General features: G+C 37.6%; 1 protein-coding gene across 2 annotated transcripts; it reads left to right on the top strand.

Moving 5' to 3' along the window:
- Positions 1-720: 720 nt before the first annotated feature.
- Positions 721-20632, top strand: adar (adenosine deaminase RNA specific). Of its 2 annotated transcripts, none has more exons than XM_082149576.1 (15): positions 721-846; positions 5935-8087; positions 8382-8580; positions 9672-9820; positions 10740-10875; positions 10985-11223; positions 11376-11529; positions 12779-12950; positions 13045-13138; positions 13523-13642; positions 13735-13865; positions 17457-17639; positions 18197-18309; positions 18403-18530; positions 18670-20632. In XM_082149576.1, exons 2-15 carry the CDS (start codon positions 6058-6060, stop codon positions 19019-19021), a joined length of 4200 nt encoding a protein of 1399 aa, XP_082005702.1. In that variant the 5' UTR covers positions 721-846; positions 5935-6057; the 3' UTR covers positions 19022-20632. The 2 variants fall into 2 exon arrangements, with proteins under 2 accessions (XP_082005702.1, XP_082005701.1); XM_082149575.1 differs by lacking the exon at positions 721-846 and adding an exon at positions 2265-2789.
- Positions 20633-22575: the final 1943 nt, after the last annotated feature.

The raw sequence follows: 22575 nt of genomic DNA, 5'->3' as shown, positions 1-22575 counted from the left end.
ATCCCGATTGTGATCCTCATCCTACATTTTTAAAGGCAGCTACATATTTTCATGTAAAAAAAACAATTAACACTGTGGAAAAATATAGGCCTATTTTAAAAGTGTAAAGTATTGACAATTATTTGTGCTGTTACATCATTGTTTTGTTTTTTTCTTCTCAGATCAATTTTTATTTATTTAAATAAAAATGTAGCCTATTTATTTAAATCTAAATTAATGTATTATTTTTTTAATAAAGCATTTTGAGTTATATAATGTAATTGATTAATTTAATGTATTTTAATTAATCTTGTTTTATTTTACATTTATTTATATATTTAACTATTGGTTGGTTTAATCCTACTTTAATTATTATTAATTTTATTTATTTTGTAAAAAAAAAAAAAAAAATTTACACTGCATTTGTCTAAACTTGTCCACGGACCCTTGTCCCTAGTACTCCCATGCGGCCCCCCAGTTTGAAAACTCAAGCTCCAGAGTGAGGAAAAGGGCAGGAAAATCAGGCAACTGAATATTATTATTTATATTATGATATCATATTACATGCTTTCATACTCATCGACACTGGGAATATAACTAGCTATAAATCATAACGAGCATTATTTACGAAAACAATTTCAATTTCAAGTCATGCATTACACAAATCACTATTTTATTTCATTAATAACCGATGGTGTTTTCAGGATCACATTGCGGCTTCTTGCGAAACCCTACGTCATCAGAGAGCGTCAAAAACACCGTCGCAGCTACGCGCCACATTTCATTGTCATTCACCAGCGCTGTGTTTTCAATCTGCATGTGGCCTCTTGCAGGGACGTTGCAGGATTGTTTACGTCGTCTGCGCATGTAAGTATATTTACTCTATGCAACTTACACAGCTTTATGTTATTTACTATATCAACGCGTTTTCGGAACGGAGTGGGAACTGGATTGTCCTGGAGTGATAGAAATGCTTCAAAGCTTCTCAGATCGCGGTTTGTCGTTGGCTGTCGAAAGAATAGTCCATATGCCGTGTCCATTGAGTCTTTTCGCCCTAGTTACCTCTAATTTTATGCTGTTGCATGCTTGCAGTTAAAATAAAGATTAGCAAATGGTTTATGGCGGTTTGTATTTGCTTACTTGCGTAGGCAGCGATGTTTTCATTCAAACTGAGCAACCTCCGATGTCCTTGTAACTAGTTATCGGTTTTCATAACTTAAAGGGCTTGTTGATACTGGACCAAGACGATTATTTTGGTATTAGTTTAAAAATATATGTTTTTGTTGAGTAAGAACAAAAATAATATCATGATATTACCATAACGCAAACACATAGTACCACATTCCTTTTTCGTACGGGACTCTTGAAATGTAACGTTACTCCTTTGTATAATGTATGTATGCAGTCTAATATCTCTACGGTTACTTACTAAATACAATAAAAAAAATCTAACTATTCAAATTCTAATAGGTATTCCGGTCAATAACAACAAAAAAAAGTAAGTACCATAATAATTATTTATACAATCACTTCACTCTGTTATCATCACAATAATGCTGTTTGAAGACATTTAACGTTAAATTAAAAAGTTATTCGTTTCACAGCTTAACTCACAATAAATGTAGTGACGCAAAATAATAATAATAGTAAAGATGGCAATAATATTAATATTAGATTAGCATGAATTTTAAAGAATACTCTTAGGCTATGACGTTACATCAACTATTGACTATCGTGATGAAAGCAGTTGCTGTCATTCTGTCTATGCAGCTCTGTAGCCTAAAGCCCTGAGTTACTAAGTTACAACTTTGCGTGACTGTGTGTATTGGATAAACTGTTATTAAGCGCCTCCTGGAGACATTTGTTTGTAACGTTAACGTTACATGACCCGTATTTTTCCAGACTTTTTCTTTCAGAGAAGTGAAGTCGAGGCACGCGCATCCTCAGAACCGTTTTCCACTTTCGAGCTCCTGAAGATGTTTAGCCACCTCAGGCTTCAGCAGGAGGTTATAAACTGCAGTGCAGTTTCATGTCGGTCACAGTACTGTAACCTCATGTATTATGCATCTGGGAGGGTCGCAGGTGGAGGTTTGCTTTCCGTCTGCAGGCTGGTGAAATCTGAAACGAAACCAATAGTTCAACGGCTATGATAAAATGAGTAGTGCGATGCAGTATTAATATGTCGCGCTGTTAACTGATATGCAGTAATATGAATACAGTCGTCCCCGCACGAGGAGTTTCACAGTTTATTAACCTAGAAACGATTTCTTGGTATTTGTGTTTTCAGGTACGTTTTGCTCCATTGGATGTTGTTATAACTAAATGGTTTAATTACAGTTTGTGAAACTGTAAAATAGGCCTATGAAACTTTCAGGCGCTTCTGACTAATGGCGCCGCCTGCTGACAGTTTAGCGAAATGCGGGTCATTAATGCATTTTAGAGACACTCGTTCGAGAGCTTGGAGAAGAATAGAAAACGAAACTTAAAGTGGTCTGTGCCTAGTTCGCAACATCCCGCGTTTACGCATGGTTTCTATTTTCTTTAATTGCTGATATCGTTTTTCCAACACACTTTCCAAAAGTTTTGACAAGTTTCAGGATCATCTCGTGTTGTTGAGTTTGTGGATCTAAACGGTTTGCAGAGGTCACCAGGGAAACGTAGGCGTATTGCTGGAGTTTAATCAGTCTATTTCATTTTCATTTTGCATGCGGAACAGTGTTTAGTCCGTGCACGAGTTTGGGCCTTATCTAGTTTATGTGTCAAGTTCATCTGTCAAGTTCATCTGTCTTTTACCTTCAGGTGTTTTTGTGGTATGTATAACTTTTTGGGTTCGTCTGAATTGGTTTTTACTTGTGTAGGTAAAACCCCCTTGTTGACAAAGTGACTGAACCGTTACTGTAGAATCTGTGCTAAAACTAGGAGTCAGTGATTTATTTTAAAGAAGGCTTTAGATACAAGAGTATTGTAATAAACACCCTTTTGTTTTCATCCTTTGAGGGCCCCTCTTATGCTTTTGGGTGTTATACTAAATTTGTATAGGGTTCCCATCTTTCCACGGTCATAGAACACCTTGCTAGAACTATCAGGGAGTTTTAAAATTGAACAGAAACAGAATCCTGACCACTTTCCAAAGTCATGGGAATGTATAAAATCTTAAGAAGTCCTCTAAGTCATTTGTGTCAAGCACATGCGGTTGTTTTCTTAGAAATATTGTGTTTGTTAGAAATTGCTTTGTGTGAATGCATTCTCTCTTTTTTAAACTCGTTATTATGATAATGTGAAAATCCATTGGTTAAGAGGTTAAATGTTACATTTCCAATTTTTTTAATCATAGTCATTTTCCAATATTTAAATAAATGTTTAATAACCTATCTACCTCAACTCTCAGTTTTGAAGACATTAATTTATTTAAATGGCTAATTGGCTAAACTTTCTGCTCTTACAACAGGCTTTTCCTTGGTAAAAGGAAAATGGTATTCTTTAAAATACATTGGAGTGCCATGTTAGTACCGTGGTATTGGTACCTACCAAGGTATATATAAATATAACATGGAATTACAATCTTGTACCATCTCTAACCTGTGCTACCTCAGTGTATTTTGAAAGGAATGGCCACTTTTTGTATTGGGGATATCAAAGTGACAAGTGTGACTGTCACTTCAGAATGCTCATGTAGTCCAGTCATTTTATGAAAAAAGGTTGAACAAATTGCAACGGAAACAAACTCAACTGATTTTGTATCCTCTATGTCCTGAGTAAGGGAAAAAAAGCCCAGAAGAATCCCATTAGGGGAAAGTTTTGAAAAAGACCCAAATTTAGCCTATTCATACGCCTATTCATTCTTTTTCTTATGTGAATAGGGTTAAAAAAATTAACCTTTAGATATCACCATGAAAATGACTGAGTTGATTACTTGCATCAAGACAAACAAAAAAATGTATTACAAGTTTTTTTACATTGTTTGTTAACATGGACAAACGGTGTATAATCTAATTACGTATGTGCTAATTTGCATAAATACCACAACAGATCTAAACATTGGGTATAGCCAGGTGAAAATGTCTTGTTGAATCTTGGTGACACATAACAGTGAAATACTTAATGTTAAGGTCTGAATTGAACCCATTTAGGCTACCCATGAGCATTAATACATAGAGGCAGGAAGAAGTACTTTAGAAACCAGCCTTTATTAATTTTTAAGAGATTGGGTTTGGGGCTGGGTCCGTGGGACTGTTTCTGGGGGACGAGTCTGAGGGAAGAACAGGAGACAATGGTAAGGAGAATGCAGAAGACAAAAGGTAGGCAAAATAAAAAGTGAAGGCGTATGAATAGGTAATATTTGGGGCTTTTTCTGAACTTTCCCCTAATGGGATTCTTTGGGGCTTTTTTTCCCTTACTCAGGACATATTGAGGATATAAAATCAGTTGAGTTTGCTTCTGTTGCAATTTGTTCAAGGTTGACCCCCCACTTTGGCTTAAAATTACTGGACTAATGGAGGAGCACATGGAAAGAGATTGAGCAGCAGAATCACTTTTGCTTAAGCTTATTTAGAGAGTGCGCTATTATGTCTGAAGTTAAATGTGAAGCTGCATCAAGGTGCTGAATTATATTGTCTATGCTAGGGTTTGATAGGAGGATATGAGTTCAGGTATGTGTGTTTTTAATATAACATTTCTTTGTTCACTGGAATGTAACAAAGTAACATGCAAAAATTATGTGGTTAGAAAAATGTAACTCTCACTGTCTCATTCATTTTTTTTTACTTTGTGTCTTATGTAATGTGTGATAACCTTGCTCTTTTTCTGGGTTATTGTTGCCTGAATCTATTAAAAATAATGAATTTGCTGGCTAAACTCTCTATTGACCTGCTGTATTGTGAGGAGTGAGCACTGTTGAATCTTAATAAGCAACTTATTTTAAACTCTCACAGCAATTCACTAGACACATACTAGGGATGGGACAGTATGAAAATTTCATATCACGATAATAGTGACCAAAATTATCGTGATTATCAATATTATCACGGTTTTGTTAAAACGAGATGAAAGTGTTCAAAAATAACTGATGCTCACACTGAAAACATTTCAGCAAGTTTTATATTTGAACATCAACAAACAACAAATAAAACAAGCAGCTCTATGCACTTTTTTAAGCAAAATTATATTCTGTGGCATTTCCTTCCTTAAAACGATTGTATTGAAAATGAAATCAGAGTTGATTTATTGTTTACTGAGTTTGATAATATTTTTGTGATCATCTCGTTTGGACGATTGTTTTGGACGCTGTACAAAATTAATTTATAAACGGGTAAGATTTAAAACAATCTGCCTTCCACCATTCCTTCTCGAATAAAAAAATAACAACATTGCGCCTGTGTTAGCCTGTTGCTGGCTGGACATGATTTACAGTGAGTTAATAAAATCACGATAATCAAATACAGTTTTAATGATAATTCAATTTTAAATGATAATACTAACCGTCAGTACATTTTATCGTGGTTTATAGTGAAACCGGTATTTGTCCCATCCCTAACACATACTATGCTGTAGAGTACTGCATTTTTTAAACGAGTGTTAGGTTCACTTTTTTTTCTGTCTTCCAATGTTTTTCCAGTCTCTTAAAAACAGCTTTACTCATCATTGTGCTTTAGCTACTATAGTTGCTCACATTGGGAATGTCCTTGAAAATGCTTTCCTCTAATACCCATGACCACTTTCCCTCACCATAAGGATCCGCAAATTACTCGCTAAGCCAGAAATAAATTGATTGTGTCACAATAAGCATGAATAATTAAACTGTGAGCCTTTTACCAAGTGTTCAAATTACAGTCTCCTCTGTTGCCAAGAAATGTGCCAACAGAATTTGTGTGTCTGTACAGTGACACTGCAACATCAAAAAGCTTGCTTTCACTTTGCATTCTTTAATGGATTTTTCTGTTCTATGTCTCTCTGCAGAAGAAGCAGTGCACAGACTAAGCCTTTGCCATCATTGTGACATTACATCCAGACAGCTGAGTCTCATCCTAATACGTCCACCAAGCCCAACGCTACTCCCTCCTCGCCCCCGACCCCTGCGCTATGAGCAGAGGTAGAGGAGGGTTTAACAAAGATTGCCAGCGATTCTCCCTCCCTCCCCAACAGGGAAAACCTCAGTTTCATTCCCACACGACCGCTGGTCACCAACGGGGCCCTTGTGTCCCAAGCCCCGGCTCTGTATCCGGCACCTATCCGCACCCTTCTCTTTACTCCTCTTACCCGGGTGCTCCTGGCGTGCCTCCACGTGGTCATCCTTTTCCCCCTAGTCCCTCTGATTCACCCCTGTGGGCATCCCCCCACCACAGCAGTGAGCAGATCTCTGACCCAAATGGTGTAAGTTTCCGACAACACCAGGTGCAGTTCCTCAGGGGGCAAAGTGCACAGGCTCCACAGTTCAAAGCACCCCAGCAGCGAGGGTCCCAAACCCCCAGCCAAGGGGAAAAGGTCTCAACTGGGCCTCTCCACTACCAGACAGGTTATCGAGACTTCAAAACAAGTGGTAACAATTTTGGAAGAAGAGACTGCTACGCGAGAGGCAGAGGAAATTGGCAAAGGGAGCATAACTTTGGACCTAAGAAAAAGTCAGGGTGGAATCACCCTCATCAGAAGGGACAGTATTATCCGAATCAACAGACTAAGCATTACTGGAATGCACAGGCAGATGATGTGTCCTCTGGCCTTCATAGTCTGAGTTTAAGTGACCGGATAACAAGGGTAGACAACTCTGATATTTTGTCCTGCAGTAGCATTTCTAGCAAGGTTTTCAGTTCTCCTAGCTCGGTCAGAGAGTCTCTGTATTTGACCCCTGAGATCCAGCAACAGGTCTTTGCTTTTTTGACATCACTCGGGCCAGACGAGACCATTCAGGCAAGAGCCTTGAGCAAAAAGCTTGGTCTTCCCAAAACAATTGTTAATAAGGCTTTATATGCCCTTTTAAGGACAAACCAAGCAGTGAAGCAAGGTGAGAACCCTCCTCTGTGGAGACTCTGCAAGGAAGAGGACAGTGAGCCAATCAAAGGGAGAGACCAATCGCAGTCTTCAAAGGATTTGGTTAAAGAGCCAGGTCGGAGTTCATCCATAAAACAAGAGGCTAGAGAGCATCTCACCAGCACCAGCGCTCCCTCTGCATCACAGATCCTCGTAGAGGCTGACGGCGATATCAGTGACCAGTCGGAGGACTCTGAAGGTGACGATACCTGTGAAACGTTGATTCCTGTCCAGGATCAACAGACTCTTTTACCTGCAGTCCAGTTGGTAACCTTGTCAACAATGGCGGATTCTAAAGATGGCAAAGAGAAGATCCTACAGTACCTCTATGAAGTGGGTACGGGTAATTCGCTTGTGATCGCCAAGAACCTCGGCCTGCGCAGTGCCAAGCAGGTTAATCCCACACTCTATGCCATGGAGAAACAAGGTGATGTAAGGCGCAACACCGAAGTTACTCCACCTACATGGTCACTTAGTGCACACCGGCAGGAAAAGATGGACCGCCAACGAAAAGCTGCGGCGACTGCAAAACGGGATGTGAACAGTGCCGAGATGTTGAACTTGGCAACTGAAGGAATTGCAGACGTAGCTTCGGCCAAGTTGGAAGCAGATGATGTATTTGATTTTTCAGGTGATATTGGAGCAGTGCCGATGGATAGGGGTGAAAATCCATTGGTGGAGATGTTGGACAACAATACAATTTTTGGTAACACAGAGCTTGACATGCCTGGCCTTGAGCCAATACCCCCCAAACCCAGTGACCTTTCCTCCTCCACCTTCCGCTACTTCCAACCTCCTCCCCATCAGTTCTCATACTATCAGGATACGGCCAGTAATGGAGGAGAACGTTCACAGTGGGCATCTGATGATATTCCAGAATTCCTGAACACGATCCGCTCCGAGGTCGCCATTTCGTTGGCTGCTCCCCCTCCCCCAGCTCAAAGCCTGGAGTCAAGCAGATTCCAGAAACTCAAGGAGGCCCGCAGTAAGAACCCAGTTAGTGGGTTGATGGAGTTTGCTCAGCATCTTGGACACACTTGTGAATTCCTACTTCTGGAGCAGTCTGGACCCTCACATGACCCCCGGTTAGTAGATGAAAAGTTTGTTTATGGTTGCATGTCAGCATTTGTTAGCCTGTGTTAAGAGTTTTTGCCTCTGTCTTTTTTGGCAGTGTATGTGTTTGGAAGGCAGATACACAGCTGTGATTCATTTAAGAATTTGTGAAACAGCTAATGTATTTTTTGGAGATGTTACAGAAGTAATGTTCTCTTGTTAGTGAATTTTGGTGAAATGAGATTGCATGATTAAGAATTAGTAGAAACAAACTGTTTACATTTAAACACAGTTTATAGCTTGAGATTTTTTATTTTTGTCTCCAGGTTTCGGATGCAGGTCATGTTAGATGGTCGCAGGTTTCCACCAGCTGAGGGTTCAAACAAAAAAGTGGCCAAAAAAGATGCTGCAGCCATAACCCTGAAGATTCTTTGGAAGGAGATGAAGGGAGCAGATGGAGATGAAGAGGAAGAACCGAGCTTTGAGGGAGCTGAGTCAACCACTGACTTGTCAGATGATATGCTAGTATGTTTGTTTTCTTTTTATGTATCAAAGTTGCATGAAACTTTATAATTTAATCTCCTACAGATAAAATCTTTTATGTCCTATTTTACCTTTAATTTAAATATATGTATGTTGTATATTACATATAATATAAACATATTTTTTAAATGTAATATTGATTTAAAGGATTAGTTAACCTCAGAATAAAAATTTCCTTATAATTTACTCACCCCCAAGTCATCCAAGATATTCATGTCTTTCTTTCTTCAGTCGAAAAGAAATTAAGGTTTTTGAGGAAAACGTTCCTGGACTTTTCTCCATATAGTGGACTTCAACGGGTTGAAGGTCCAAATTGCAGTTTCAATGCAGCTTCAAAGGGCTCTACACGATCCCAGCCGAGGAATAAGGGTCTTATCTAGCAAACCGATCTGTCATTTTCAAAAAAAAAAAAAAACATTTATATACTTTTTAACCACAAATGCTTGTCTTACACTAGCTGTGATGCACCACACATTACGTAATCATGTTGAAAGGTCACGTGACGTAGGCAGAAGTATCGACCTAGTGTTTACAAAGCGAACATGCAAAGACGAAGTCAGACGCCCTTTACAAAAAATGTAAAATAAATGAAAGGTAAAACAACGATTTTGTAGCTGGAGAAGAAAAAGAGGAGTTTTTTGCCCTACCCTACATTTTCTGCCTACGTCAAGTTACCGCCTTACCTTTACAACGTGATTACTTAGTGCTTGAAGTCGTGGACGTGCAAGACGAGCATTTGTGAAAATGACCGATAGTTTCGCTAGATAAGACCCTTATTCGTCAGCTGGGATCGTGTAGAGCCCTTTGAAGCTGTATTGAAACTGCGATTTGGACCTTCAACCTGTTGATAACTGTTGAAGTCCACTATATGGAGAAATCCTGGAATATTTTGCTCAAAAACCTTAATTTCTTTTCTACTGTAGAAAGACAGACATGAATATTGTGGATGACTTGGTGAGTAAATTATCAGGAAATTTAAATTCTGAAGTGAGATAATCCTTTAATTTAAAATAGAATGTGTTCATTTGTTTATTTATTCATCCTCTCTCGCTCTCTTCATATCATTTCTAAAGGGTGGCACCGATACTCCGCCCCAGGCTCTTTCTCGGTCTCTACCTGGAGGAAAGAATCCTGTTTCTGTCCTGATGGAGCACAGTCAGCGCAGTGGGCATGCCATCCAGTTTATCAAGACAGGACAGGAAGGGCCCCCCCATGATCCACGGTAAAATGCGTCCCACAGTAAAGAACTTTAGGTTACATCCCTTTAATCCTGCTACAGAAAGTCACATGATTTTTGTCCTGATGTGTCTCTATTTGCCAGGCTTTTCGGTCCCCTTGCTCTCCTCACATTCTCCACACCTCCAAGCAAATTCTGTACTATCTCCTCTCATTCTTGCTCTTCCTTTTAAAGTCCTCGACTCTTTTCCCCATATCACTTTGTTGCCTCTACAGAACCTACTGAGTTTTTATGTTGTCGGTTTGGTAGCGCTATTCTTTTCTCTTTATCTGTTCCTCTTTTGTGTTTTTCTGTGTCCTTTCTTCCCTTTGCCCCTACAGTGTGAAAATTATTATTATTATTTATATATTTATTTATTTTTTGCTGGGTGTGAAACAATGCCTCTCTGCTTTGTCTGATCCTGGCCCGAAATGTATTTTGTATACTGTCTTTCTTATTTTGGCCTGGTTCTTGCTCATTTTACTTTTATTTTACTTTTATTGATATTGTCCATTAGCATTTAACAGAGTCTGCATCAAAGGAAGTTGCCTTAACAAATTAAAAAAAAACAATCAAAATAAGATTGAAATCGTGATATGGCCTAGTGTGATCATTAAACTGAATATTTAATGAAATTAATATATAGTCTGCGTGCTTCAGAGTGTTTTCATTGATCTCAGAGCACTCAACACAAACCCCATCTCAGGAACTGGTCTATGTCAGATTTGATATGAGGTGCTTATTGAAAATGGAGCAAAATTAATTCTGTTCTGTGCGATTTGTAAAAGCTGATTGGAGGATTCAGAGCTCATTGGAATAGAACTGCCTCAATATATTTGAAAATATAGTGTCCAATGTGACTGATTTGTCATTTTTACTCCTTTCTCCCACCATCTTTCTTGCTTTATCTTACTTCCTCTGTCAGGTTTATGTTCCGTGTAAAGGTTGGGGACCGTCTCTTCCAAGAAGCCTCAGCGCCCAGTAAGAAAGCAGCGAGGCAGCTGGCAGCGGAGGAGGCCGTGAAGGAGCTAATGGGAGATGGACTACTACATCTTAACAAGGTGAAGAGAGGTTTGGCAACAGTACAAGAAGAAAAAGAGCTCTTTGAAAGATGGAAAGAAAAATATAATTTTATATGCTGATAGACTGAACTCAATCTTTCTCTTCCAGCCTCCTGGTAATTTCTTTGCTCTGGGCGAGAATGAGCCTCAGCCAGCCATTCCTGCGTGCCCCTCGCTACCCCCCCTGACGGCATCTGAGCTCCAGGCGGCACATGAAGCAGGTGTGGGTGACCTCATCAACCACCTGAACAACAACGCAGTGTCCGGCCTCCTCGAGTACGCCCGTGCTCGAGGCTTCGCTGCTGAAATCCGCCTTGTGGGCCAGTCCGGACTCTCACACGAGCCCAAGTACACTTGCACTCTTACTTTGTCACGTTTTCTTGATCTTTATGTCCTTATAACAGAAGCAGCAGATTCTCATCTCGGTGTCTGACTCTCCACTGCTCCGGCACGCAATAAAAAGTTCATATCACATTTTATTTCATCTCCCTTTTTTACAGGTTTACTTACCAGGCTAAATTGGGAGGGCGGTGGTTTCCTGCAGTGTGTGCTAGTAATAAGAAGCAGGGGAAGCAGGAGGCAGCAGACGCTGCTCTTCGAGTGCTCATCGGAGAAGCAGAGAAAGCAGCACGTACTGGAGAGCTCACACCAGAGGTACTAAACACGCAGAAACTTTAATAAAAGTTCATAATAAAATAAGCAGTAGCTTTTAACTATGCATTAACAAAGTTACTATTAAATGTTGAGGGGTCATAATATTTGAAAGCAGTACAAAATTAACTTTTTGGTGTTTTTTTGCTACACGTGTCCCTGTGTGTGATGCTAAATTGTTATAAATAAAAAAAACACACAGATTTTTTTTTTTTTTGTCTGTTTATAACTATTTTGTGCACAACACTTACATCACCAAGGGTCATTATAATTCCAACAATTTTACTTATTCAGAAAACTTATTGTAAACTGCAACATAAGAAAACTTTTAATAATAAAGTTCTGTTTGATTCTGTTGTTTACTTGCCAAAACAAAAGTTTACTCACAAATGGTTGGTATTTTTGTACTAGGTAAGTAAATGTGTATATATAACTCATATATTTATGATTTATATAGAACGATTCATATAAATATTATATTTATAATTTATATAGATTTATTTATACATTTATAAATTATATGATTCATTATTTATGTGTGTGTGTACGTTAATTATCTAAAAATGTAAATGCCGGTAGTGTTAAATCATATTAAAAATCATTCAAAAAACTACAAAAAAACTAAAAACTAAAAAATTTAATGTTATTAACAGAAGTCTCTTCTGCTCATTGCATAAAATAAATGTTTTAAATTTAATTGAAGTAATTTATTCCTGTCATGGCAAAGCTGATTTTCAGCATCATTACTCCAGTATTCAGTGTCACATGATCCTTCAAAAAATCATATGCTTATATGCTGATTTGGTTCTCAAGAAACATTATTTATCATTATCATTATTATTATCAATAATAATGTTGTACATAGTTGTGTACAATTGTTTTTTCAGGATTCTTGATGAATAGAAAGTTAAACAACATTTATTATAAATCGAAATATTTTGTAACATTATGTTTTTACTGTCACTTTTAAGTATTAATTTCTTTCCCAAAAAAATTCCTACTGACCCCAAACTTTTGAATGGTAGTGTATAATGTTACAAAAGCGTACTTTTTTCAGACAAATGCTGTTCTTTTGATATATTTATTATATAGGAAACAGATTTCCTAGATTAGAGACAGTTGTACATTATTTCCCTGTACAACTGTCATTATTCAGAAGTATCTGACCAGTCAATGTTGCACTTGACCTATCAAAATCTTAAAGATAGAAGTGTAATAAAATTGTTACTAAAATAGTTTTTGTATGTTTCAGTTGCCAGTATCAGGCAGTACGATGCATGATCAGATCGCCATGCTAAGCCATCAGCGCTTTAATGCACTCACAGCTCGCATCCAGCACAGCCTTCTGGGTAGGAAGATTCTTGCCACCATTGTTATGAGAAACGGATCAGATACACTTGGAACAGTTGTCAGCCTTGGGACAGGTACATAGACCCATAGACTTAAACACAGACAGAGCCAACATGATGTATGCACTGTAATTAGAAATGTGCCATAATTGTTGTCTTACACCTGTAGGAAACCGCTGTGTTAAGGGAGAGGAGCTTAGTCTTCGAGGGGACACCGTTAATGACTGCCACGCAGAAATCATCTCCAGGAGAGGCTTTATCCGGTATCAGCTTGCAGCAGAAATTTCTCTCTCTCTCTCTCCCTCACTCTCAATCCCATAATTCATTTTTCCTCTCATTCTACAGCTTTTTCCTTCTCATTCTTCAAGATGGAGTCTTATTTCACAGCAGCTCATAAATAATATTGACTATATATTCAGTGTCCTGAAGATGTTACTGTGAGAGCGTCTTCTCCTATGCCTGCGGTCTTTCTTTTTCTCTGTCTTTCTCAATGATTTTATATATATATATATATATACTGTATATATGTAACTTTTTTTTTACATAGTTAAGTTTAATCTAGCATTTAAAAAAAAGTGAGACAAATTGAAATAATAAAAGCAATATATTAACAAAACACTCTTATTTGTAAAATCTGTATGGATCAGGTTTTTGTACGGTGAGCTGATGAAACATTGGGAAAGCCCTGGTGATGGTAGTATTTTTGAGGTGGCAGATGATGGTAAGCTGAAGATCAAATCTGACATCACCTTTCATCTGTATATTAGGTGAGACATGCACTTCCTCTCATCCGAGCTAGTTTTAGAACAGAGATTCATCTGCAAACATGATAACGCATGCCTTTTTCTTTTTCTCAAAGCACTGCTCCATGTGGCGATGGCGCTCTGTTCGATAAGTCGTGCAGCGAGGCTGCTGAAGAAAATCTCTCTGGACACATGCCTCTCTTCGAGAACGTAAAACAGGGCAAGCTCAGAACCAAGGTGGAGAACGGTAAGCGACCGAAAAAGAACTGTAAATAACTGCATCAATGGGGTAAAAAAACAATTACTGATTTTTCAGGTTAATCAGGATCTTCTGAATGATTTGATACCTATACTTAAAAATTCAAAGATCAATCTTTTAATCTGTCTTAATGCAGAAACCCCTGAAAAAACAACATTTCAATCAGTGTCAACTGTCAAATGCTGTCATAATTTCTGTTTGATATTCCCGATCTTAACCCTCTGGAGTCTGAGCGTTTTTTTGGGCCCTGGGGGTGTTCTGACATGCCCTGACATTTGTGCTTTTTTCAGTTGCTTATAAACATATTAATGGCAAAGGTGTAAATTCACTCTATATAGCACAAACAGGACTACAATAATATGTGAGCCACATGTATGTACATGTTTTCATTTTTGAGAGAATAATGTTTATGCGTGGTTATCGAAAAAACTAAAAATTAAAATTTTTGAAATAAGACCACAAAACACATACTAAATATGTGGCAATAAGACTTTTGACTTATGGATGTCGTCGCCTATAGTTTTTTCTTCAAAATTATGTGAAAATAGTCTTGCTTTATCGTTCACATAAAACCATACATTGATTTAAATTGATGTAAAACAGGTTTTGCTTGGAAAGCCAATATGCGAGGGGGCGTGAACGAGGAGTGGTTTACACCTTAGAATACACCCACTCTGCATAATGATGAGCCATTCACTCAGGTGTGACACTGACTGAGCCACAATGAAAGGACAAAAGATATATTTAGAAGAAGACTTATATTGACCATTTAAGATTTTGCTTACATCTATCTTGTAAATATGTTTTGCTATTTTATTAAAATGGTTACAATTACAACAATAATTACAATTTCAACAATATTTCAAGTGTACTCTTTCTTTGTAAAAAAAAAATGATTATAGGCCCTACATTTTATCTATGTATTCATTAGTTTGAATATAACCAACATTGGAACAGCTAACATCTTAGTTGATGACTTTATTTTTGACAAAAATCGTATTTTATATATAGAAATGGCTAAACAAAAGCTTATTTGATGTGGCAGTATATTCTACAGTAAAAACTGTACCCAAATCTACTAAACAAAATGTTGTCTTTCATATTTCGTCTGACTGTAACGTTGTTTTCATGAAATATTAGGGCATATTGTTAATTTGCAGTTTAATACGTTGCTTATACAAATAGCCTACATTTTATTTCAACATTCAGTCGATGTTTACTTATCTCAGTATAGCAATACAGTTTGCTAAAACATCATCATTCATTCACACACGCGATTTAAATTTAAACTGTCTTTGCCAGCTGTGGTAAACAGCGCGCATCTGTGCCGTTTATTCATTCATAAACAGAAACCCACGTGAAGAAATTCACGTGAGAAGGAAAAAACTTACTTGTATTCCTCAGCTCGCTCCTCGATATACCCGCACTTCTGAGGGACATTTTCGATTAGTATTATTCCTCACAGCGCTGCAAGACGGTGTAAACAAGTAATGATCTAAATAAACGTGTGTGTTTTCTCGAGCTGATGGGGGCGTTCACAGGATTGCCTCAGCCATTTGCGTTTGAATAGCGCGCGCTCTCCGTGGGCGGGGCCGATTATAACGTAATGAGATGAGATGAGCTCGACTGGAATCGCTCTCTTTTAATACAGATTTCACAAGATGAGAATAATTGTTTTTTTATATAAATGACTTCATTTAAAAGAAGAGAATTCAAGCTTCATGCCTGTCTGTCTGTATGTCTGTTTGACTGAGTATTCGCTGAGTTATTGTTAATTTTCGGACGCGTTTCAGAATGGACTTCACTGGCAGAGAGAAGGCAGAACTCGCTTCGTGTTTATTTTTCTTTATTTGGCAAAAAGCACAACACTTTGTTTTTATTGTGAGTATACACAAAAATAATACACATTTAACAGAATCGATTGATGTATGAAACTCCTATGGAAAATCAAAGTCAACAGAGTATTTATGAGTTTCTTTTACACTAATAAAAAAAAAGCGAGCTGGTATCGCCGGCGATACAGCCGACCTCAGGGGGTTAATGTCAGCATGAAACGGAAGTTGCGATAGTCTTTTCTTCACTATTGTAAGACACATCTGAGTGAAACGGCACCTCGAACAAGAGAAAATGTGGGCGTGACTTGATTTTGAACCTCATAATAATATTAAATGTTAAAATTAACTGATTTGTAGGCTACTTATATTTAAATTACACAAGGAAGTTTTTATAATAACGTTATAATAAATTTTTTATGAAAATTATTTTTACACTTAAATGGTGGCTGTCATAAAAACATGATGAATTTATTCAAACTCACATTAAATATTGAAGAACAGGCAAGTAAAAATACAATGAATATGCAATATAGTGCATATATTCAACAAAATGCCAGTTTCTTGTAGCTGCCAGTGAGTGACTTTTCTGAGGTAAAAGTAACATTACGTGATATTGTTTACAAGCTGGGGGTTTTCTAACGTCGTTCTGCGGTTAAAACGATGATTGCATGTGACATGATACTGATTTCAGTAAGGTGTACTGTATCGTTTAACATGCCTTATGATGTTCATTCATGTTTATGTTTTAAGTAGCAAAGCTTATTGAGATTTACTGGATGGGAGGCGCGCTACAATGTTTAGTTCAATAATCAACTAAAAAACAGCATAGACTGAAAGATTGATTCTTGGGATTTAAGAATCGTTATCGGTTCTTCAAAATGAGAATCGATTAAAATGTAAGATTTTTTTTTTTTTAAGCAGCCCTACTGTGATCTCATGTGAGTGAGTGGTTGTCTCGACCTCGCACTAGTAAACACGTTATCAGAGAAGAGAAGAGATGTTGCAAGTGGGAGGGAGAGTTATTTTGATTAAAGATTATGAGGGCACATGAATAAAAAAATATAATGATATTCATGGATAAATAAAACAAGAATTGTCCTTTTTGATTTCATGGTGACTTTAAATGGCCATTTACTGTATGTACATGCTGTGGCGTAATTCCAGGACCTCAGGTACACAACTCTAGTCCGCTAACTGTTGGATTAAATAAGAAGCACTCAGCAGTGTTTGTCGTACCATCTGGTTGCAGTTATCTTGCCAAAGAGGTTCTCTATAGCCACGTGAACGTGGCCTTTTGCCAGGCAAAACAGCCATTGTCTAGTGGGATAGTAGAAAAGCAATTACGTGGCAAAAGCGGTTGGCAGGTAAGCGGATGTATTTCTTTGAATTCAACTTGACAAGTCTGCACATGATGTTGGCAGTTGTGCTTGGTTAGCTGTTGTGCAGACCCTGGCTGTTGACAAGGAAGTAAAAAAAAAAAAAAAAACGCCTCATGATGTATTGTGACAGATATTTTTCTGACAGTCCTGCGATAAGCCAGATTATGCTTACAGATAATGCTATTTGTTTAGTTGGCTAGTTTTCTAGAGCTACTGTAGACAATACTACAGTCTTCTCATTTGGTCCTCAACTGTACATTCTATTTGCATGTCTGTCACATCATACATTCTTGCATATTATTGAATAAACCAAGATTTCTCACCTTTTCCTTTTTCTGTTTTCATTAAACCTTACCTTTTCTCAGGTGAAGGCACCATCCCAGTGGAGTCCAGTGACATTGTGCCCACCTGGGATGGCATTCAGCATGGTGAGCGCCTGAGGACCATGAGCTGCAGCGACAAGATCCTGCGCTGGAATGTGCTCGGCCTACAGGGGGCGCTCCTTAGCCACTTCATCCACCCCGTTTATTTGCGCTCAGTCACCCTTGGTAAAAAAAATGCTGCCATGCTTGAGTAATGATATCCAGTGTTTTCAAACATCTGTTTGTTTTTATTTAATTATATTTACAATGAAGGTATTTAATTGAAACTGATTGAAAAATGTATAATAATATTAATAATTAAAATATGTAAGCTTGTAATAATATATTATATTATTTATAAAATGCATTATTATTGTTGAATAATTATTAAAAATAAGTATACAATTATTTAATTTTTTTTATTATTTTTATAAAGCTATAAATTAAAAATAATAATAGAAATAATTACATTTATATTTTATTTGACGATTCATTATAAAAATGTATGTAAAAATATTTTGTAAAAAAAAAAGTGTAATTTTTTAAATTATTATTAATAGTAGTAATAATAGCAAATTATATTGCTCTTATATTAAAATTCACAATTTTGTATTATTATTCAAGTGGTTATATAAAAAAATTAATAATTATATTAAAATTATAATTTATTATAAATTGTATTATGATGTGGCAAAGTTAGAACTTCATTGAATTATTTTTTTTTTTAATATGCTTTTGTTCAGGGTATCTCTACAGCCATGGTCACCTGACTCGAGCTGTATGTTGCCGATTGGCTAGAGACGGTGATGTGTTCAAAAAGAGTTTACCAGCAAACTTTACTCTCAACCACCCTGAGGTACACTCACACACAACACAATGCATTTAGTACTATGAAACTTTTGTTTTTACTTCGATTTCATGAATTTTTTTTCTTTATTGCACTCTGCAGGTGGGCAGGGTGAGTGTGTATGACTCGGCACGCCACACAAACAAGACCAAAGAGTCCAGCGTTAACTGGAGTCACCCGGACCAGGTCAGCGTTGAGGTACTGGATGGCACCAAGGGCAAAGTGGACAGGTGAGAGACAGACCCATCCGTCATACATCATTGTAAAAAGGGACTCCAGCTTATCTAGCTAATTGAATATTTAACCGAAGCACTTCGAGACCTAGACACCTGCTTTCGTTCATGATCTATCTTTCTCTCTTTATGCCAGTACCAAGATGGAGGTATCACGGGTTTCCAAGTCCAATCTGTTCCGTCTCTTCCAAGCTTTGTGTCAGCGTGCAGGCCGAGCCGATCTGCTGGCACTGCCGTCATACGCCCACGCTAAGATGGCTGCCACTTCATTCCAGGACGCCAAGAGGCTGTTCTTCCTGGCGCTGAACCAACATGGATATGGCTCCTGGATCGGGAAGCCCTTAGAAGAAAAAAGTTTCGAGGGAGAAGCCAGAGGCCCAGAGCTAAGGGGAGGAACCGGGGACATTCGGGCTCCGGGTTTCGCAGTTGACCCCAATAGCTCCTTGAGCTCTAACAACAATTTACAGTCTGCAGCACAGGGCTTTTAGGGGATAGAGAAAGATGAAGAGAGAACAAATTAAGGGATGGATGGTGTGGAAGAGTGCCTGGCAGCAAGAGAGAGAGAATTGAGGAGGTACAGAGAGGGAGGAACAGGGTAAGCCTGTGGCTTTGGATTTGAACTTTAACCATCATGACAAAGCAGTAAGGGATGCTACCATGGCAACAGAGCCATAAACCCAAGGCAAATTGGACTTGATGAGACGTGAAGTAGAATCTTGGCCCTTTTTTTTCTTCTCTTTTTTGTGTGAAAGTTTTAACTACAGGGTTGCATTTGTTTTAGCGGGTTTCTTTTTTCTTTCTTCCCATTTGCGACCATCTCAATACTGTTATGTGACTGTGTGGCCACATAGCTGAGGGATGATTCTGTTTCTCACTCTCTCTTAGTCTTTTTGATTCGAATTCTACGTTTAGGTATTTCTCATTCAATAGAGAGATTTTTCATAACTTTTTTTGTTTTTGCTAGGTCAGGGATATATTTACTGATGTTCACCTCTTTTATCTGAGTTGGGTTGCAAAGGGTCATTTGTGAGTTTTGAAGTGTTAGTTCACTCAAAATGAAAATTCTCATTTACTTGCCCTCAGTATTGTTCCAAACCTGTATGAATTTTTTTTTTCTTCTGTGAAATATAAAAGAAAGATATTTTGAGAAACATTCGGTTACCAAAATTCTACAAAATATCTTCTTTTGTGTTTAAAAAAAGAAAAAAAGAATTGTATATAGGTTTGGAATGAAATGAGGGTAAGTGATGACAGAATTTTCATTTTTGGGTGAACTATCACTTTTAAGTTGCTCGTCATGTACCCACCTTTTTTTTTAAATCCATTTAAATGCTCAGTTTGCTTTAAATCTGCACGGAATAAACTGCTTCTGTATTTACTTACTAAATTCATTTTATTTTTGTTGCACTATGTGAAGTTCCACATACCAACACTTGACTAGACTGCTTGAAATATATACATAATGTACATACAGATACATATGCACACAGATGTATATATAAGGTCTGTTGAACGAGTTTATACATATGCGTGTGTGTTTATGTATGTGTATATATTGTATGTATATATTTTGTAATGATTCGTAACTTTGAAATCCAATTTATTTTCTATCTTTTAATTATTAGGATGTAATTTTATATGAAATGTGTATGTTCTGTTTTGACTATCGTTGATGTGCATTGTTTGTTATACATGGATGGGGATGGGGGTGGGGGGCTTGTGGTAGATAATGCATGCAGCCAAACAGTCTACATTTTGAGTGGTGAAAGCTATGGGTGAACGGCACAAACCACTCATATGCACATTTGTTTGTGTGTGTGTGTGTACCTTTGTGGATCTGAACTATTTCTTGGAATGTTATTTTGCCCTTTATATTGTAAGCTCAAGTCTGCATTGCTTGTTTCATGTGTTCAGACACTGTTAATTGATGCACTGCTTCAAGACTAAAGCAATACTAACATTCTGTTTCCTTCCAGCAAATGTGAATCTGTATGCCTCAAACATTTGTCATCAAACCATTGAAGCCTACTCAAATTCTTTTAAGATAAGTTCTGTTCTATTAAAAAAAGTAAAAGAGCATTTTCTTTCCATGAGCTGCAGATTGATGTCTTGTGGTTTTTGCATTTCACAACAAATGGTAAACGCGCTCTGGTTATAGTACAATTGTGATGGTATGTCTATCCTCGGGAGAGGTGGAAGGGGATATATAGGTCAGAGTGCTGCTATTTACTTTACCTCTAATCAAGGAGAAAATAGTTCAAACTAATATGCCTAATTATGTTTCAGTGTATATATATTATAATATATAATTATTAAATAATTATATTTCAGTATAAAATATAAATATCCTGCTATCTACTGAACTAAGAAGAATCTTGAAAACAAGGCCAAAAAAATGAGTAGGGGAAAAATAACCGTGTATACAAATATTTGTTTTATTAGACTGCAAATGAGACATCCATCCCTCAAGATTGAAATGAAAAAAAAAAAATATATATATATATATATATATATTGTTCCTGTTCTAGCAGTTTCAGAATTCTTAACTTTGAGGAAAATCCTTGATTTTTTTTGGGAATGATGGGGTTCTCTTGGCCAGAGTATCCTCGTCTCTTATAGGCCCATATACATTTAATTAGAAATAAGTATTTACGGTGTGTTTATTTTCCTTGTATACCTCTGTGGAATTGATTAGACAACTAACTAAGCATTTCATCTAAGTTAATTCAAAATATCAAGCAATTTTGTAATTAATACATTATTGTATGAAATGACATATTAAAAAGGTGACCGCCTTGGCCTAACAATTTAATAGCAAATAAATATCAAAGACTTGTCCTAACACAGTTTCATCTTAGTTGATTCTTGCCTAAATGTATGCCAGTGACGTGTGTTTACCAAACAGCTAGCATAAATATAGCGTAATTGTGACATTGAAAGGAATTCAAATTTACAAACTCAAAACTTGTCACAACGTACCGTGTAGCCTACCTTTTAAACAACCGCTGGATGGCGACCTTTCCCTGTTTCGTGTAGTTCACAGGTGACAGGTTTGAGAGGATCAAACCCCTGGACGAGATTGCATTAAAAGAGATAACATTAGTGTGAAATGATTCGTTTTCCCCTCACTAATTTCACTGGAAAGTCTGCTGATTCTGTCTGAGAGCATTTTTATAGAATGGGTAATGAGTAAAATACCACCAGCTGCGGTAGTGACATTTATTGATAATTTCACACTTTATTAAAAAGAGCATGTGGAGTCTCTATATTAACCTGAGCTTAATAACGCACACTGACAGCAGTGACGTCCACATCATGCGTTCATACACAGTGTCCACGACGCCTAGCGCTGGATTTGTCGCGTCGCACGCTCTGTAAACGGGGCTGTCAGACTCCAACTAGGCTAATAAAAGTCATTATCTGTTGGCCTACTCCGGGTCCGCGCGAATATTTCGACGGATATGTCAAACAATTGCACAGCGTGTATATGAAATATTAGTCTGGTATATACGCCGTGTAATTGAGGTGATCGATGCCCGAGAGAAGAATGAATGAGAAGAGGGAATACGGGAATACGCGAAGATGAAGTGTGGGTAGCAGGAAAGCCTCAGGTGAAAAGAACAGGGAAACGCGGAACTAAAGCTAACTGCTATTGGTTAATGAGTATAGGCTACTAAAGTAAAGGTCACTAAACGCTATTAGCATTGTGAACTTATGGTGGGTGTTGCTCTCAGTGCTCGTGGCATCCTATGATGTATCGCAACAGCTGACACTTTTGAGCCCTGAAACGAAACATTTAAGCTCGCACATTGCAGGTCGTCACACAGCACACACCCTCCCTTGAAAAACACACACGGTCCTTCCACCAGCTGAGTCAGTAGAATCAAAGTTGTTCTGCAGGCCTGCATAGAATGACAAATGCACTAATGAAATGTGTGTGTGTGTGTGTGAGATCAACCTCTGAGGGCTTTCCCTTCTAACTTCCACCTACACACCAACTGTCGCAGCACAAGTGTTATTACTGTATTTAGAAATCTGTGCA

Source organism: Leuciscus leuciscus, assembly GCF_965113295.1.
Source record: "Leuciscus leuciscus genome assembly, chromosome: 20".
Lineage (NCBI taxonomy): Eukaryota > Metazoa > Chordata > Actinopteri > Cypriniformes > Leuciscidae > Leuciscus > Leuciscus leuciscus.
This window is presented reverse-complemented; position numbering and strand designations above follow the sequence as displayed.

Excerpts from the sequence above, each read along its gene's own strand:
- adar (XM_082149576.1), top strand. The coding sequence starts at position 6,058 with ATGAGCAGAGGTAGAGGAGGGTTTAACAAAGATTGCCAGCGATTCTCC. Across the intron at positions 12,951-13,044 it reads AGTTGTCAGCCTTGGGACAG|GAAACCGCTGTGTTAAGGGA; the intron begins GTACATAGACCC and ends TTACACCTGTAG. Across the intron at positions 13,866-17,456 it reads CAGAACCAAGGTGGAGAACG|GTGAAGGCACCATCCCAGTG; the intron begins GTAAGCGACCGA and ends ACCTTTTCTCAG.